The sequence below is a fragment of the Podarcis raffonei genome, chromosome 5 (assembly GCF_027172205.1).
Source record: "Podarcis raffonei isolate rPodRaf1 chromosome 5, rPodRaf1.pri, whole genome shotgun sequence".
In the NCBI taxonomy this organism is placed as follows: domain Eukaryota; kingdom Metazoa; phylum Chordata; class Lepidosauria; order Squamata; family Lacertidae; genus Podarcis; species Podarcis raffonei.
The window spans coordinates 45,837,802-45,856,874 of record NC_070606.1 but is presented as its reverse complement, the minus strand read 5'-3'; the positions used below and the strand labels follow the sequence as shown (position 1 = coordinate 45,856,874).

The window sequence follows — 19,073 nt, the reverse complement described above, 5'->3', positions numbered from 1 at the left end:
AGTTCTTGGATTTGTTTTTTTACTACATTACACGTAGCATCTTAAAGACCAACTAAGTTAGTTCTTGGTATGAGCTTTCGTGTGCATGCACACTTCTTCAGATACACATTCTTCCGTGTATCTGAACTAACTTAGTTGGTCTTTAAGGTGCTACTGAAAGAAATTTTTTTTTTTGTTTTGACTATGGCAGACCAACACGGCTACCTATCTGTAACTACATTACACTGGGCATAGTTAAATCAAGAAATCCACCCCCCCACACACACACAAGAGGCGGTGATGGCCACCAACATGGTTGGCTTTAAAAGAGTATTAGACAAATTAATGAAGGGTAAGGCTACCAGTGGCGCTGTGGGTTAAACCACAGAGCCTAGGATTTGCCGATCAGAAGGTCGGCGGTTCGAATCCCTGCGACGGGGTGAGCTCCCGTTGCTCGGTCCCTGCTCCTGCCAACCTAGAAGTTCAAAAGCACGTCAAAGTGCAAGTAGATAAATAGGTACCGCTCTGGAGGGAAGGTAAACGGCGTTTCCGTGTGCTGCTCTGGTTCGCCAGAAGTGGCTTAGTCATGCTGGCCACATGACCCGGAAGCTGTATGCCGGCTCCCTCGGCCAATAAAGCGAGATGAGCGCCGCAACCCCAGAGTCGGCCACGATTGGACCTAATGGTCAGGGGTCCCTTTACCTTTATGGCTGCCAGTGGCTATGTTCTACGTCCACTGTTGCTGGAAATTTCAGGTGGGCAGAGTGCTGTTGCCCTCATGTCCCACTTGCAGGCTTCCCACAGGCATCTGGTTGGCCACTATGAGAACAGGATGCCTGATGGGATGGGCCGTTGACCTGATCCAGCAAGCTCTTAACAGAATATGTGCCAATACAAACTGAAAAAATTCTGATGTAAATTACACTGATTTGCATATGATTCTTTTGGTAGATTTTTTTAAAAATGCAACATTATCCAGAAAACCTACACCACTACAAATCACCAGACCAAAATACCCCTATTTTCTCTTGAGTTTGTTGGACCTTCTCCAGACCATCATTGAAACCAGACACCAATTCAGCGCATTCACAGTAACCCCCAAATTAGATGAAGAGGTCAAATAAGATGAAGAGGTCAAATAAAATTGGGTATCAGTATGTTAATGCCACCACACTTATGGCCTGTTCTTACGTAACGACACTGGGTCTGTGTGCCCCATGACCACATTGCTAACTACTATAACTACCCAAGTCTTCTTCGCACAACTGTTGAAGGCTGCTGTGTAGCAAACTTAACAACGACACAGTCGGTCCAATGTTTTATTTGATACACAGTGTACTTGTTAAAAAGAATAGCCACCCTGGGCTATAGTTCAGTGATAGAGCATGTGTGTATCCTTGGTTTGGGCACCAGTAAAAGAATCTCAGGTAGCTGGACTGAGAAAGACCATCTTGTCTGATAATCTTGCAAGGTAAACGAACCTGCAACCCTCCAGATGTACTTGGACTCCATCTCCTATCATCTCTGATCACAGGCCATATACAGTGTAGGCTTGATAGAAGTTAGAGCTCAACATCTGGTGGGCCACAGATTTCCCCAGCCTTGATTTAGAGCTACTGTCAAGGCTGAATACAATACTGGCTTACGATGGACCAGTGGCCTGGCCTTATTTTAAGGCATTTCTATATGTTCAATGACAGGGAGCAAATTAGTGGAAATCTCATCGCTCAACCAAAATTTTTTTTTGAGGGAGATGGACTGGCAGGAGTAAGAAACACTTGTTTAGACTGCAATGGAAAGTGGTTGGCAGTGGGGAATACGGGGAGCCATGCCTAGTGCTGTTTCGGAGAGCAGAGCCATTACTGAGAACAAGCCTGGTGTAGTGGTTAGCCTGCAGCCTTTTTCAGCCTTGGGTCCCCAGATTTTCTTGAACCACCACCTCCATCATGCCGGACCACTGGCCATGCCAGCTATCAATGATGGGAGTTGTGGTCAACATACAGGAACCCAAGGCTGAGAATCTGGGTTTGAGCATCCGACTTGGACATCCTGGGAGAGCAGGGATCAAAACCCCCAGCCAGCCATGAAGCTGGCCAGGTGTCCTTGGGCCAGTCGCTGCCTCTCAGCCTAACCCTACCTCAGAGGGTTGTTGCTGTGGGGATTAAATGGGGGGGGGGGAGAGAGAGAACCGTGTATGCCCCCCTTGGAGAAAAAGTGTGGGATATAAATGCAACAAGTAAATAAACACTGTGGAAAGCGGAACAACAGGCTGCCTGAGCGTGGCGGGTGTTGAGCACTTTATTTCGGATGGTGCAAGAGGACTTTGCAGGCACAGAACAGGGACGCAATCTGCGGGAGAAGGTGGTGGTGCAGCAGCAGCAGCAGCAGCAGCAGCGAAAAGGGAATCCCTTTCTCGATGCTTTACGGGGAGGAAAGAGTGTCCTGCGGGCGCTTTGCAGCCGTCAAGCGGCCATCTCTGCCTTATTCGCTGTGGAGGGTCGAGGTGGGCCTCTCGGATTTTCCGCGCGTGCACACAAGGGGCGGGTTTCTCCTTTCCACCCCCCACCTCCTATTTTATTCCCGGATAGGAAAGGAGATACTCCCTCCCCTCCCCGCATCCTCACAATGAGGCGCCCCAAAGACTGGGATGACATCACCCGCTCGTCTCCAAAGAGGCGCCGTCCCATTGGCCGGCTGTCGGCGCCTTTCCGGCCAATGGGGACGCGGCAGGGCCCCAGGCCGGGCGGGCTGACGTGCGAGCTTCCAGTCTCTTTGCCGTATGGGGGTTTATTTTGTTTTGGGCCACTCCAGCCGCCGCCATTAGGCGAGCCCAGGGTAGATTCGAGGGTGGCGGGATCTCGTTGCCTGGGCTTCCCTCCCCCTCAGCCCCGCCGGGGTGGTAGCGTCCTCCCAACCAGCGACGTCCTTTTAGCCACCCAGCCCAGGAAGGAACCATGTCCTGAGCGGGCGAGGGGGGGAGGGGGGAGACGGGAGCGAGAGGCCGCAACCAGCGGTGCGGAGCAGGGGCGGCTGGCTGGCTGGGATGCGGGTGAGGGGCATGGGCGGCAGCCGCTGAGGAGAGACAGTCGCGGGATCAGGAGGCTGCCCAGCGAAGGTATGGAGACGGGGGGTGGGAGGGGGAGAGGGAAGCGACGAGGCGGGGTGGGGGCAGAGAGGTAAAAAAACAGCATTTCTTAATTTTTTTTTGGGGGGGGGGACTTTTGTACTTAATGTGAGGAATTACATCACCCTGAGCCGCCTCTTTCCCCCGGTGTATATGAGGGCGAGGGGACAGTTTCTCACTTGGGGGGGGGTCGGCGTTTATAGTTGCACTTCGGAGAAGAGAGGCGAACTCCGTCCCTCAGCTTCACAGCCCTTCCCCTTCCCCCTCCCCCCCAAACCCCTGGAGGTACCTCGGGGCTTACGCGACCTCGCGCCCGCCTGCCCCACACACCGCGCGCCGCTTCAATATCACTTTGTTGGCCGGGCCACCCCCTCTAGTGTTGGCAAAGGATTCCTAAGGCCTTTCGCTCGCTCCTGACGAGGCTTTGAAGCTCCCCCTGTTTGCTCGCCCCCTCCCAAAAAACACCACCACTTAACGATGTTGCCTTGCTCACCGCCCCCCTCGTTTATGAGCCTCCCCAACCTTTTGCTCGGGCTGGGAGAACAGGGGAGAAATGGGCTAAAACTTTGACCACTGTCTTTAGTGTGTGTGTGTGGGGGGGGGGGGAGATCCCTCATGTGTTACCTCAACGGAGTGCTTGTCTGTTGCTCTATGTAGGGATCCCTTCCTTCCCCGCCGCAAGAAAATAAAAAAGGGTGGGTGGGTTTTGGAGCATCCACGCACCTGCCCGGGAGAGATGCTGCTGTCGCCACTGGGTTGTTTACTATAAGGTTCTGCCACCTATGGCAGTTTATTCGGAGTTGGCTTTCATGCCGCTGGAAGTATTAACGTGTGCATAATGTGTACTAAATTGCTCGATGCCCAGAAGCCTTTTTTTGGGGGGAACTGCTAAATATTGCAACTCTTGTTTTTGCTTAATGTGTGTGGCTTATCCGACAGGCCCCCCGTGGTCTGCAAGGAGAGCATCACTTCTGTTTTGGGAAACGGGAATGTGATGCGGTAAATGTTGGGTTTTGAACACCTAGTGCAGTGTATCCAACGCTGTTGTTTCAAAGCTCTAAGAAAACCACAATTTGGCATATGCAGCAGAGACATTTCTGTGTTCCTGCTTATCCACATTTAGTGCTGCAGTACCTACATCTTACTATAGTGAGGTCATACCTCTCCTGTTTTCCACCCCTCCTCTTCCTCATTATTCATAGACTGTAACCTGTGTCTTACTGTCTCTGTTGCAAAAGTGGCATGCCATAAATACTGGATTTTTTCAGTGCAGATGTTAAATTCTTTATCCTTGTTAAAGTGAAATTGATTTGATTTTGTGCAGTTGTACTCTAGCTGAACCCCCCCCCCATAGCAACTATCACAAGGAGACTGCATCTTTGGCTTGCTCACACTTTTGTGAACTGCATCAGTCATAGTAAGAAATTGTACTGGACAATGATAATTAGAACAAAATCTTCCTACATTGCAGCAGCTGTCTTAATGGCCAAACAAGGCATTTTTGGAGGTCATACAGTGCTTTTTGGAGTACCGCAGATAACCCTCTCTGTATTCAAGAGCAAGTTCCCCTGTGCTGTTGCTTTGTAAAAAAAAAATAGTCTTCAAAGCTGTACAGATTCTTCTGCTGTCTTCTCAGATCTCCCCTCTCCTGATTTGAGAGAGTACTTTCACCCCTAGATATTCTAAAAAGATTCTGAACTTACCATTTCCAGTTGATGCATTACATAGGGCAACCCCTTATAGTCTTAGGCAGTAGCATTGAGGTCTATGTGTGACAGCAGGGTGCCCTAAACATAGTCTGGATGCTGTTCTTAACAAGGGCTGTGAAGTTGCTCTGTAATTGCATTGTTTTTTTATGAACAAGGAATGCCTTTGCTAGAACTCATGGGATGTGGCACTGTAATTGGTAATGCTTCCTGCTACATATATGCTGGCTATGATTTCAAGGGCATAAATTTATCTAGCTATCCAAAGTGTTCTGGCAGTTATTCAGGATACCACTGAAGACAAGTTACTTTCCACGGAATAACAGGATGTTTTCATTCCCAGCTCAGTTTTCTGTAGATTTAAAACATTTCAGATTCTATTTCTGCTATTTCCACTAATTCTTGAGGAATAGCTGCCTTTTGTGTGTTTGCTGCCTTTTTGGAGATGATTTGACTTGTGAATTTATAAGAGATTGTTCTGAAGTCCACTGAAGCCATCTAGGAATTAGTAGCTGAGTTACAAAAGCCACTTTTAGTTTATGCATATCAGAACTAGAAAGCTGAGGTTCTTTAAATGTATTATAATCTAAATTTCCTGTGTAGAAAGTTAGCATTTATGATTTTGCTTTAATTTGTATTTTATTTTAACTACAAAGAATGATAAACAGCAGAAGTAACCAATAATCCAAGCCATGTATACTCAGAACAAGCTCCATTGAATTCAGTGGGGTGTACTCCTGGATAAATTAGGATTGCAGCCTTATTAAGCCTGTGGTATACCAGCAAGGTTGACACCTACCAGATGGCTTAATCTTTAGCCAACCTGTGTATTTTTAGTTTAGGGATGAGAAAACCTATGACCCTCTAGATGTTGTTGGATTCCAACTCTCATCAGCCCTAGGTAGCATGGACAATCATCAGGGATTCTGGGAGTTCCAGTCCTGCTGGTCTGAGTGCACACCAAATTCTGCCAGTCCCTGCAGAAAGGCAGACTTGGGGGCTCTTCACAGTACCACACAGGGATATTTTCAAGTCCTGAAGGGTGCTTTGAAGTACTGATGTTCTGCAGATCTTCTCCTTCTCCTTCTTCCTTTTCCCCAGACCGTCAAGGCGGCCTACAGATAAAAATACAAAAGCACAGATAAAATAGAAACAAATTAAAAGATAAAAAAGAATAATTAAAGTAATTAAACATTAGCAGAATTTCAACAACATATTAAAAGATACATTAAAAATATAGATAATAACAACAATAACATCACAGCACCAGCCCTTTCCTTAAAGACAGCCAGTTCTTAAAAGGCCTGTGGGAATAAAAATGTATTCACCTGTGAAAGGACAATAAGGAGGGAGTCAGTCTAACTTTTCTAGGAAATGAGTTCCAAACTCTGACATCAGCCACCAGAGTGGCTCCCTCTCCTGCATTCCCACCAAGTGTACCTGTGAGGGTGGTGGGACTGAGATGATGCCCTACCCTGATGATCTCACAGCTTGGGCAGGTTCTTATGAGAGAATACGGTCTTTGAGATAGCCTGGACCTAAGCCATATAGGGCTTTCTAGGTCAAAACCAGCACTTTGAATTGTGCCTGGAAACAAACCCTAATTACATCAAATAATTAACAGGTGGGTGGCTCTGCCTCTTTGTCAAATTTGGCCCACCAGGATCAGGGAGATAAAGATGAGGCCCACTGGGGTGAAAAGGTTTCCCATTTAGATGTGCCTATTCAGAACTCTTTCTAGGATTTACAACATTTTACTTTAACATGTTATAACATGATTGAGCTTTTGGTCTGTTTTTGTAAGCATATTGTAATCACTAGTACTGAAAAATTTCATAGCCTATAGTTTCTAATGAGCTAAAGGTTTCTTTAAAACAGTTCACTACATATATTATTAGGAAATAAAGTTAATTTTTGTTGATATTGACATAAACTGTAAATGAAGTTTTAACAATGAGTAAATCCAAATGGTTGATGCTCCAAGAAGGGATAAAAAAGTTATTCTGTTGGTTCAGCAGAATGAAAATTAGGCATAGAAATAATGTGGTTTAACAGGCCCATCCAGTGTTGCAGTATGTAACCTTTCGAATTATACAAAACATTTTTCTTAGGATGTTGAAAAAGACTTTTAAAAAGGAAAAATAGATGTTAAACCAATCTTACCCTTGCTAATCAGTTCCATTAAGATGGGAGGATTCCCCCTCCCCAATTTGGTTAAGGCTGAGCCTTATACTATTGTTTCAGGTTACTTAAAGTTCTTCCGGGGCAAGGCAGTAATGGCGAAGTCACCGTTTGAAAAATAATAATAAAACTACATATACAACATGTTTGTCAGTGTGGTGTTGCAGTTCCCTTAGAAGGCATAGAAGCAAAAATAAACAGTTGTTTTTATATTAGCAAAGGAAGCAACTAATGTTAGAATAAGCTGCAGGTTAGAAATCTTAGAAAGGTTACAGCGTGGAAAGCTTACACAACCTGAGAATTGCAGGGTGGAGACTAAAGGGGAACAAACTACCCCAGAAGGAGCATGATGTGTCCCCCACCAGAAGTGCTACCCCTCCCCTAACACCCCCCACACCTATTATATCAACTAGTAACGTAATTGGTAGAAGTAGATAATTTTGAACTAGCAAAGGTGAAGAACCTCTGGCCTGTCGGCCTAATTTATGCCCGTCAATCACTGTACCCTCCACGTTTGGCCTGCCTGTCCATTTCAGCAAAGTCACTCCCACCTGCCCTACACCTTGCATCATATGTTACATCCAGTGTGGGACTGGTAAAGGCTTGGATGAAATGGGCTTGGCTGAAAGGAACTCTGCAGGCACTGCTGATCTGCGTTGCCTGCAAAACCCCTTGTGCAGTGCTCCCCAAACATCCACAAGCACTGCACATGCTTTTTTGCCCATACACTTTGCTTTCAAATCTCCAGGGGCAAAAATGGGTCACCTGATGTTGTTGTAACACCAAGGGGTTGACAGGTAGGCAGCCTATCAAACTTGTCCCACCAGGGTATGTGGAAATCTGGCTCACTGGCTGGATCTAGTTTCCTACTACTGAGTATAGATTAATTTGATATAGCACTTTGTTATGGTGGTGATATTGAGCAAACGATACTAACTTTAAAAGATCTATGATCTGAAGAATTTCTTGAATAGATGTAAGGGCTTCTGTATGCACAACTTGGCTTTTTTTTCAACTTCAGCTTCTTTTGCATTATATGCCTGAAGTTTCACTTAAGTTTCTGTAATTGCTGATAAAGGGGTTTAGAAGCCATACTCTGGTGGTGTCACTTATGTTTATAATATGGCTTGATCAGGGTTCTTCAGTATCAAATTTGTAGTGAAATTATGGAAAAGCTGGGTATTTTACCCTAATTGGATTAATAGTGTCAAATAGCATTACAGTGGTACCTCTGGTTGTGGATGGGATCCGTTCCGGAGCTCTGGTCAGATCCTGAGGTTTCTGCAACCGGAGGGACTGCTTCTGCACATTCACACGGGGCGGTAGAGTGCTTCTGTGCATGTGCGCTGGGTGGTTTGCCACATTTGAATCCTGAAAGATACGCAACCGGAGGTGTGCGTATCCAGAGGTACCACTGTACTGTGTTTTTAGATGACTTTAAAGAAAAAAACTACTACTTTTCTGCACAAATACTTTAATCTACTATCTCCTCTTAAATTTCTTTCTGTCTTTTTTGGTTGGTCATTCTATGTAGCACTTCCAATTTATTTGGCACAGATTTTGATACATTTCTATATGGCTTATTTTCAGCACTAGCCAAATGCGTAGAAGACTCTGCCAAGCCATCTTGGTTTATGCTGCATCATTATCTTCCATTTGAGGATAGTATAAGAATAGAAATATATTGAACTACTGCTGATTGTGCCAAATTACTAGACTCTTTGTTTTCTACAAATTCTAGGGATAGTATTATAATAAATGAGTGTTCAAGTAATTGATCAACATACAAGGGTTGTAAATGTGTAAATAGCCTAACCTTAGTTGCTAGGAGACAGTGATAAATGGACATGTGCTATCTACAGACAACTAAAGGATTTGAGGACTTGTACTTTAAAAAGTATCACTTGATTGTTGTTAAACTGTTAAGAGAAACAAAATGACCTGATTGTGAAATAATGTAACAATACAGTAATTAGAATAGCACATGATTATTATTTTGTGGTGTCAGCTGACTGGAAACACACACATGACTGTACAAGTTCATGCTACAACCTTCATGCTAAGTCTTTGTCTCTTTTTAGAAATGTAGGCAGTACTACAGTTAAATGTAATTCCTCCCCTACATATATTTCAAGAGGATGCTTGGAGCTGTACAAGCTGTACAATGTACCCTTTCTCCCAGTACTTAATGTATTTTGCTAGTACTACAAAGGCAAGGGCTCTAATGTATGTTACCACGTGCAATTTTAAAACAGATTTGGTAATCATCTGTCATTGTGCCCCCGCAAAAAAAACCCCTTTTTGTCATATCTTACTACCACGTTCGAGAACTTTGGAAGAACTTCAGAAGGGGGATTTATGTAGGCATTCTTGAAAATATTTTTTCCTATTTGGTTTGCGTCAGCTAATTTCAGGGGCATATGTAAAGCCCCCTGTGCCCTTGGCAAGGAGCTGTATCGGTGCCCCCCCCCAAATCGCCTTCATGGTTCAAGAAGGATGAGAAGCTTCTCCTTCACTTGATCTTGGCAGGACAGTGGCTTCATTTCACCACACACATATGTCATACAATCCATAGTCTGATAGATGATTTTTGTGTCCCCCCTGGGCCTGTGTCCCAGGTGAAGGCCAGTTTCACCAACTCCTAGGTTTGCCTCTGGCTAATTTCAAGGAGAGCTTTAATAGCTTGTTGACTTAAATTGAAAAATGTGTTACTGTTACACATACATTTTTTTTGTTCTACTCACAGGTAAGACTTCCTGTAGGTGGAACAGGAAGGAAAGCAATTTTCAAGAATTTATCTCCCCCCTTGCAGCCTCTATAGTACCCTAAATCTGTTCTAGAGAGTCCTTCATCACTCTGGAGGAGATTTCTCCATTTACCTCCTCCACAAGAGGCCCAGAGGGTGGCAACAGAAAAGCAGGCCTTTTTTATGGTGGCTCCTCCATTGTGGAATGATTTCCCCAGGGAGGCTTGCCTGGCGTCTTCATTACATATGTTTAGGTGATAGGCAAAAACATTTCTCTTCTCCCAGGTCTTTGGCTAATTAAACAGTCCATCACCTTTTAATCTCTGTGTGGGGCGGGGGGCTTAGGGCTGTCATTTAAAAAAGAAATTTAACCCAGTTTTTGTACATAAAGTACATAAAGCTTTTGCCTTGTGCATCTAGTATACCTGAAAAAGTGTCTCCACTCCCATCATTCAGCCCAGACACCGAGGTCCAGCTCTGAGGGCCTTCTGATGGCTCCCTCACTGCGAGAAGTGAAGTTACAGGGAACCAGGCAGAGGGCTTTCTTGGTAGTTGCGCCCACCCTGTGGAACACCCTCCCATCAGATGTCAAGAAGACAAGCAACTATATAACCTTAGAAGACATCTGAAGGCAGCCCTGTTAAGTCTATATGAAAGGCTTTCCGACTGTGAATACTACAAAGCAAATTCTTCCTCTTCTACACTACTCCTTCAGTTAGTAAAACAAATCAATACAAATCGACACTTGCAGCTAGTCACAACATGACATGCTAGGTTTCCAACAATGTCTGCCAGTTTCTGATATCTACTGGAAAAGAAGAAGTGTGTGAACATTTCTGGAAGGTGGAACGATAGGGTCTTTCTCATATGAGTGTAAAATAAAACAAATCATAATTTAAATTCTATAATTAACACCTCTGCTTTATGCTGAAGTAGCAGTACTAGCAATTCTTTGTGATACATGACAAGAGCTCCTTTGGGAGGAAGGACAGAATATTAATTCAATAAATAAAATACATGTTTGGTCCAAAATAGCACCTGAAACTCATGCTTTAAGTACTAAGCTAGCAGTTAAAATTGTGTTATTTTGGTTATCATTTCAAGAGCCAGCATCTGAAAATATTCCATTCATTGTGGCATTTATTCTCTTGAGGCTGGAGCAGATGAGCCTGGAAACAATGGTTTTGCAAATTGGGAGCATAATCCAGAAACAGAGTTTGAAATTGGTATATAGGTTCTGGCTTGAGATGGCAAACCTGGTTTTCATTGGCCAAAGTGCAGATGTAATGCCAAACCAGCAATCATATTGATAAAAAGAATAAAAATTCTGTACCTGGGAATGGGGCACAGTGTATGTTCCTGAGGCTGGTTCTTGATTACAGATTAAGTGTCAAATCATTTATTTGTTTTAAAATCAAAGGTCTGCACAAACAAATAATAGTTGACTCTCGGCAGGGAGTACCAGAAAATCTGAACTGGGCCAAAGCAAGTGCACAAGGAGCTGCTGTAGTGATTCCTTGTAAAAATCTGCTCTTCAATACCATATAAAGATTAAATGGTTTATAATAGCTCAGCACAATTGAGCAAACGGGGGGTTATTGGGTATGCTGGTGTATGCTGCTCAAATTTCACCTGTCCCACTCCTCCCTTTGCTACACTGGGAGGAAACGAACTAGAATACTGCATATATGTAAGTGTAATTAATTTTGTTTCCCCCCCAAAAAAATGAGGAAATGGGATTTTATTGGTACCCATTCTGTAGTGGGCACTGTGAGGCTTAGATGGGAGGTGTTTTTTGCTGTGATCAATTGCTAGGAGCAGTTCAAATCCAGTAGCCTACAACATGATCTTTTGCCTCTCTGCTGCACAGTTCTGATTAGCTAATTAATGGTGGAAGCCGAAGTTGGTTGTTTCCTGAAAGAAACATGCATGAGAGTGTAGATATGTATCCAAATTACTGGGTAACGAAACAGTTTTGTGACTTGAGGTTATCTGAAAGTGAAGAACCATAGTAAGCCACTCTTGAAAGTGAGAGGACTTTCAAATGTAGCTTGTGATACGAAACGGGGATCTGCTTTTCAAAAAAATGAAAAAGTTACAAGTGGTTGTTGCTTGGGTGGACCTGAAGTAACTACATGGATCCTGCTTGGTCCTTTGGATCTTGGTTCATTAATAATTCCAGGGCCATTCTACTGGAAAGAAAAGTCACTTGAATATAGGAAATGGAATGAATCCTTTATTGGAATTGATCATATGTGGGTTTGTTTGGCTGAATCACATGTCCCATGCTTGGTTTGCTATTGCATATATATACTTTATGAGGTATAATCATACATATTGACATGTAGGTTTTGAATAACTGCCTACAAGGAAGCAGCTTTCATATATGAAGTTTATTCTGTTTTGAAGCATTGCTAATGTTTGAGGAAATGCTTCAAGTATTTTGAAATTGATGTAGTCATAAGTAGGTTACAGCTGAGCCAGTTCTCTCTATGAAGCTGCAGTTTATTGGACTTGTGTTTGAATGATAAAGCAGCAGATCCATAGATAGTTCTGCTGCAGTTTCATTTAAAGTTGCTCAAAAATTTACTCTTAGACATGACAAATGTGACTGATCTAGTAAGTACTATTTCCTGTATGTTGTTGTAAGATTTTAACAATAATTTGTATTGTTCACAGGAAAAGCTGTGTACTTAGTGCTGTCCATCATCCTTGCCACTGAAAAGGCAGTATGGAGACGAAATAGACTCTTCAGTATAGAAAAAGTAAATAGAACAATTTTTGTTTAAAACCATATGGTCATCTGAAAAAAGAAGGGTCAGACATTATCTTTCAACTCCTACCTGAGTCCTTTGTATTGTGTGATGAGTTAGTGATTCCAAAATCTGGAGGACCCTTGTAAAACAGCAAAACTGGGATTAACTGGTTTAAAAGTGACTGAATGTTACAACGTTGATGTAACATAATTCTCTTACAATGCTGTTGCCTCTTGAATGAGTGTTGAACTTAAAAAAGGGGGGGGGAGGTTTAGGGATATTCTGATTTCTAAAGTAACAAATCTGAGTAGTTAGTAAACTGATGTATTCTATCTTCAGCTTCTTAAAGGAGGATTTAGGAGCAGCCTAAAGAGTATTTTATTCATATTTTTTCTGTTAAATAAAATGATAGAGATTTTAGTCAGTACATTTAGTTATACTGTATTCCTGATATCAGGTGCTGGGCACATATATTGAACTTTAAGTACAATACATTAGCAGAAATTAGCTCTCAGTGTATCTTCCAGGTCATTCCTGAGGATGCTTAATGATCTGTCACTGATCCATTTGTGTTTATCAATTCTGTACTGTATGAGGTATAAAATAAGTAAGGCAGCTAATGACCGATTAGCAGTTGTTATAATATTTTCTTTACACTATTGAGTAAAGCAATACTCAGTCAAGTGTGATATGAAAGTACTGTTCAGACACAATGCTAAGCATGGTTATGCAAATGAACCTCTGGCTCTCACTTTCTGTGGTTTATTTATTCTGGTTTATTCTGAACAAACCAGAATTTGAAGCTTCAATTTGATCCTGATTTGTTTGAACTAACCACAGTTTCCTGAGTTCAACTGTAACAGAAAACTGAAGGCTTTTACTTTTAAAGAAACATAAATCTTTTCTCTCTGCATGTGAAGGAGGGAAAAAGGGGATGAATGAAGATGAGCCTTTTCCTGACTTCTTCATGTAATCCTAATCCATGATCAAGCATTGTGCATGAACTGTGTTTAGTTGCTCTTTTGGTATATATTTGGTATATATTTTTTCATAACTGTGGATAGTACATAATTTATGTTTTCTAATAGATTTATTCTTATTCTTTTTTCCAAAGCTTTCTGCCTGAAATCATTTACTTCAAGGAGTGCAGGATGACAGAACGTGGAATAAAATGGGCTTGTGAGTATTGTACATACGAAAACTGGCCATCTGCGATCAAGTGTACCATGTGCCGCGCTCAAAGACCTAGTGGAACTATTATAACAGAAGATCCTTTCAAAAGTGGTTCAAGTGATGTCGGTAGAGATTGGGATCCTGCAAGTATTGAAGGAGGCAGCAGCCCTTTGATATGTCCAGATTCCAGTGCAAGACCAAGAGTTAAATCATCCTACAGTATGGAAAGTGCAAATAAGTGGTCATGCCACATGTGCACATACTTGAACTGGCCTCGTGCAATACGATGCACACAGTGCTTGTCTCAGCGTAGGACCAGGAGTCCCACAGAATCCCCTCAGTCTTCAGGGTCTGGTTCAAGACCAGCTCCTTTCTCTGTGGATCCTTGTGAGGAGTACAATGATAGAAATAAACTAAACATGAGGACACAGCACTGGACCTGTTCTGTCTGTACGTATGAAAACTGGGCTAAAGCCAGAAAGTGTGTTGTGTGTGATCATCCAAGACCCAACAACATTGAAGCAATAGAATTGGCAGAAACAGACGAAGCTTCCTCAATAATAAATGAGCAAGACAGAACTCGATGGAGGGGCAGCTGTAGTAGTGGTAATAGCCAAAGAAGATCACCTCCTACAACCAAACGGGAATCTGAAATGAAAATGGACTTTCAGAGAATTGAGCTGGCTGGAGCCGTTGGCAGCAAAGAAGAACTTGAAGTTGACTTCAAAAAACTAAAGCAAATAAAAAACAGAATGAAGAAGACTGACTGGCTGTTTCTTAATGCTTGTGTTGGTAAGTTCTGTGTCAGTCATATTTCATTTACAAGGGAAGATGAGTGGTGTATATTGGTTAAAATGTAAAACACAATTATTTTGGCAAGCTTCACACAATGTTTATAACAAGCATGCATATGAAGCACTTTAAACACTTAAAATCACTATACAAATGTTGAATTTCCATATTTTAACAACACATTATATGAACTTATTTTTGTAAGGTGTTGAAACATAGGGAAATCCTACTTAAATCCTAGCCAAATAAATACCATTGACACAAGCGTAAAATCAGAGTTGCACTTCAGTTTTAAAAATAAAGATTCTAAATGCCTTTAAGAACAGTTCTTATATATGAACACTAATGCATAAAATTACTTGGCCATGTGTTAATTTTTTTTTACCCTATTTACAGTGACAAGCTGTGCCTTAGAATCAGCAGCTGCAGTTCACGGGTGTTTGTAAACAGTATAGATCTTACACAAGTGTGAGGCAATCAGTTAAAAATAACACAGAATGTAGTTCTGACCTTGGAAATACTGATTGTAGTAACAAATATTGTCGTTTTGGCATATTATAAATTACACTTTGATTAATTATCTCTAGTGTATCAAATCTATAATGCTACTGGGATATGTCTAGTGTTCTGCTATGTGGATTTCCTACAAGCAGATATTTTGGAAATCTTGAAAGTATTTTCAAAGTATAAGGGTGAAACTGTGCTGTATATTTAATAATAATGATGATAGTAATACAGTGCAATTAGTTTCATGATGCACTAGAATCGAAGAGGACATGTTCCTGTCCCAATGAGCTTACAATATATAAAACCTAATACAAGGGAAACAGATGAACATGAGGGAAGTGGTGACTGGGGTAAAAGAATATGAGATTGTTTCAGTTATACTTAGGCTTGGTTACAGGCTTAGTTCTAGTGGAACAGCCTTACCTGACCTGGTACCCTTTAGAGGTTTTGGGACACATCAGGGGCTGATGGGAGTTGTAGATCAGACATCAGTTTGGGGGAGGTTGTATCAAAGCATTCATGAAAAAGTGGAGTTTGATGAGGGATTGAAGTAGGTAAGACAAGTTAAATAGACAGTTCACACAAAAGGGTTAGCAGGGCAGAAAATGTGTAAATATGTATAAAATTCAGCTATGCCAGTCTGATCTAATATTTATTATAGTTTTTTTCAGTATCTATAGCAGAGTTTTCAGGGTAGCTCCTAACAAAAAAAAATTAAAATTCAGAAGCAAAAACAGTGCAAAGACAACAACAACAAAATCTATTCTGATTGAAAAGAATAAATTCAGTTTAAAACTAAGACCCCCCCAAATATTTTTGCCTAGTAATGAAACAACCCCCCAAGATTAGATGCCAAGTGAGCCTCTGTGGAGAAGGCATTGCACAGAGGAGGTGTCTACCTGCCCCCAAAGACCCCCACTTCTGTAGCTACTTATTGCATTTCATTAGATGGAGGCATTCAGTAGGGCCTCTGAATGTTGAGATATGTACTATCTTAATCAAAAATTATGAGAGAAGCAGATTGCCTTCAAATATGAATTCTGCCTTGTATGGCTCTGTGGTAGCCTTAATCAGCAAGGAATTTCATGAAAGCAAGTGCATGGAATTCCGTGCAGGTGAGTGAGTTGGGTGGCAGAGGAGGAATGACGCACTCTGTACTTTTGTAGAAGAAAGTAAGAATTTGTGAACTTAATTTCCTCACTACTGACTGCTGAAAAATACCCTGTATTCTTTCAAAATAATAACCTTCCAACTTTTTATGGAAGAAGGGGGGTATACAAAGCGCTGCCAGGAAGTGTCTCCCCTCCTTTGTGGAAGATGGATTTTTTCTTGTTTATACAAGACAGAACTCAATGCAGCATACTGCTATCCAAAGTTCTCAAACACCCATGGTAAAAATAATGTTCATTGCCATCTTTCTCCCTTACGGTACTATACACAAAGACAAAGATTTCTGATGGATTTATTTTTTAAAGAAAATTGTCATGAATAGAACATTTCCTCCTTCATTTAACAACAAGAATGCCCTTGCTTGGATTTATTAAATGCTACAAAGATGTTTAGCTGATGTTTGAGAACTTAAGACATGGGTGTCTAATATTGAATACCTGATTGATCTATTGCTTAGGATGGTAATACTGACATGTCAGAACACGGTGGCAAATGCATGTAATGTGTGTATATAATAGTGAAATGCTAGACTTGCAAATAGTGTTCAGTTAGATATGGCAAATAGTTGACCAGGAAAAGAAGGTTCCATTTTTGTGCTGCCCGTAAGATAAAAGGCATACTATTTATAGTGCTTATTTAAAGATTTAAAAACAATGAATTATACTTGTCTTTGAATACATGGTTCTTGTTTTGGCCCAAATGTAAGTAGCTCATTAATTATCTTTGCAGTTTTGCGTCTTGCATTGCAGCATGTCCTGAAAAGGAGACTCTGTTGATTTTTAAGTTTGCCTTTTTACAATTTTGTTATAGTGGTTTCAAGATGCTGTTTCCCATGATTTATTTTTAGAAATTTGATGTCAGTCACTCTAGCATTTATTTAATTAGTATGCGACAAGTTGCTTCCCACGGGATGCCTTTTGTAAGGTACCATATGAGAGGAATAGATTCTGCACAATTTTTGTCTTTTTTTTCTAATGTGGAAGACATGATTGTGGTCTATCATAATAGCAAATGTATGTTTATATTTCCCATGTGTGGCTGATACCTTAAGGCATTTACTAGCCTCTGATGTGCTAGGTTCCTGTGGTGCAGAAAAGATATACCAAGGCCAAAGTGGCCACCCTAATGCTTTCCTTAATTAAATATTATTTTAAATTTGCTGCCCATTAATAAAATTCCCTAGGTGGCTTACAAAAAAACTCCATCCTACAATATTTAAAATAAAATACAGTAATTGGAACAACAACAAAACAGGTTAATCTTTCCTAGTGGAAGCAGAAAAAAGTTGGCAGCTCAGTTTAAAGCCACACTAAAAGAGCCAGAACATAAGTTTTATTTAACACCAAGAAAACAACAAAAGGAGGACTTTTTTCTGCTGGAACTCACCAGAATTCAGTTCCGGCACCTCCTTTGTGGACACCATTGCCATTATACAGAGACAAAGGAAGGTGTTTGTGGTGAGTTCCAGCACCTTTTTTTCTAGAAAAATAGCACTGATTATGTAGACCTGTAGTTTATTTTAAAACACAGGTTTAGAAGGCCTGAGTAAATAAAAAGGCACTCGCTTGGGGCCAAAAAGACCATAAAAAGATGCCTGAGGAGACTATACCAATACTGGTGTGCCACAGCTGAGAAGCCCCTCTCTTTTATAGCCACCTGCTTCACTTTACCTGGATCCAAACAGGATCTCAATATTTCGGCCTTTGTAGACTAAAGCTGGTAATTCACATTAGGCCTGGAAAATGACAGGGAGGCAGTGCGGCAGGTTAAGTACCTAGTTCTTAGCCTTGTGGCTCTATTTTAAACAAATTGCAGTTTCTGAGTCACTCTTTAAAAAGGCAGCCACATGTGCAACTCATTGCAGTAGTCTGAAGGTGTGGTTACCTGAATGTAAACAGCTCTGGCCAAGCTATCTCCATCCAGGTATAGCCATACTTTATATATTGGCTAAAACTGGTGAAAGGTACTTGCCACACAGACCTCTTGAACCTCTTATGATAATTTTGCATCCAGAAGTATCCCTAAGCTGTGAATTTACTAAGTTTTTTTGAGGCGTGGGGAACCCTTTTCAGAGCAGACTGTTTGCCCTTCACATGTGGCCCTCAATACCTTTTTTTGGAACCCCTCAGCAACATTTGAATCCCCCCCGCATCCTCATATCATGCTGTCTTTCCAAAGCTGGGTAAGTTAGGTGCTGGGTTTTGGGGAGGAGGTGTGAAGGCTCTAACAGGATCCTAGAGTTCTTCCATCTCCTTTCCAAAGCCTAGTCTACACTTTTCCAGCTTTGGGAAGGAGAAGGGAGGGCTCTTGTACCCTTTCAGAGCCTTGTGCCTCCTTCCCAAAGCCCAGTGCCTTACTTAGCCCGCTGTGGGAAGGCAGCACAAGGGCTGTGGGGAGGCATAAAATTTTGGCCTTCCTGCCCCCGTATGACAAGGCAGTGTGCTGTCTAAGGGTTCCATGTTAAGCTACTCTTGGGGCCATCTGGTATGAAAAGTTGGGCTGCCCTGACGTGGATGGACAAATCATCTACCGATAGTGCTTCCACCTTATCAGGATTGAGTCTCAGTTTGTTAATCCAATCAGTTACCATGCTAATGCTCTGATTCAGGGCATCCACAGCCTCGCCTACTTCTGATTATTGCATACTGGTCACACCTCAGCCCAGATTGCTCAACCTCTTTTCTCAGTGGTTTTGTGTAGATGTTAAACAGCACGGGGGCTCCAAGAAGCACAATTGTGAATGCATTGAGCAGTATTTCTGCCGTACCAACTTATGGAATTGGTCCTCTTAGTAGAAATGGAAAATCCCTCTTATGCCTAGCTGGGTGAGCCTAACTAGAAGAATACAAGAGTGATGGTATTGAAAGTCATGGAGAGGGTTAAACTTTAGCCATCTGTCTTCTAACTGCTTAGACCCAGTCAACCACACATTTCCTTCT

General features: G+C 42.0%; 1 protein-coding gene across 3 annotated transcripts in view; it reads left to right on the top strand.

Annotated features, from left to right (window-relative positions):
• Positions 1-2,710: 2,710 nt before the first annotated feature.
• The window catches only part of ZRANB1 (zinc finger RANBP2-type containing 1), a 39,436-nt gene continuing 23,073 nt past the window's right edge, over positions 2,711-19,073 (top strand). For 2 of the 3 annotated variants that reach the window (XM_053388937.1, XM_053388936.1), the window contains exons 1-3: positions 2,711-3,094; positions 12,416-12,501; positions 13,607-14,457. In XM_053388937.1, the coding sequence (XP_053244912.1) occupies positions 13,644-14,457 (814 nt within the window). In that variant the 5' untranslated portion in view covers positions 2,711-3,094; positions 12,416-12,501; positions 13,607-13,643. The remainder of the gene's footprint in view (positions 3,095-12,415; positions 12,502-13,606; positions 14,458-19,073) is intronic. The other variant, XM_053388938.1, reaches the window with a different exon arrangement.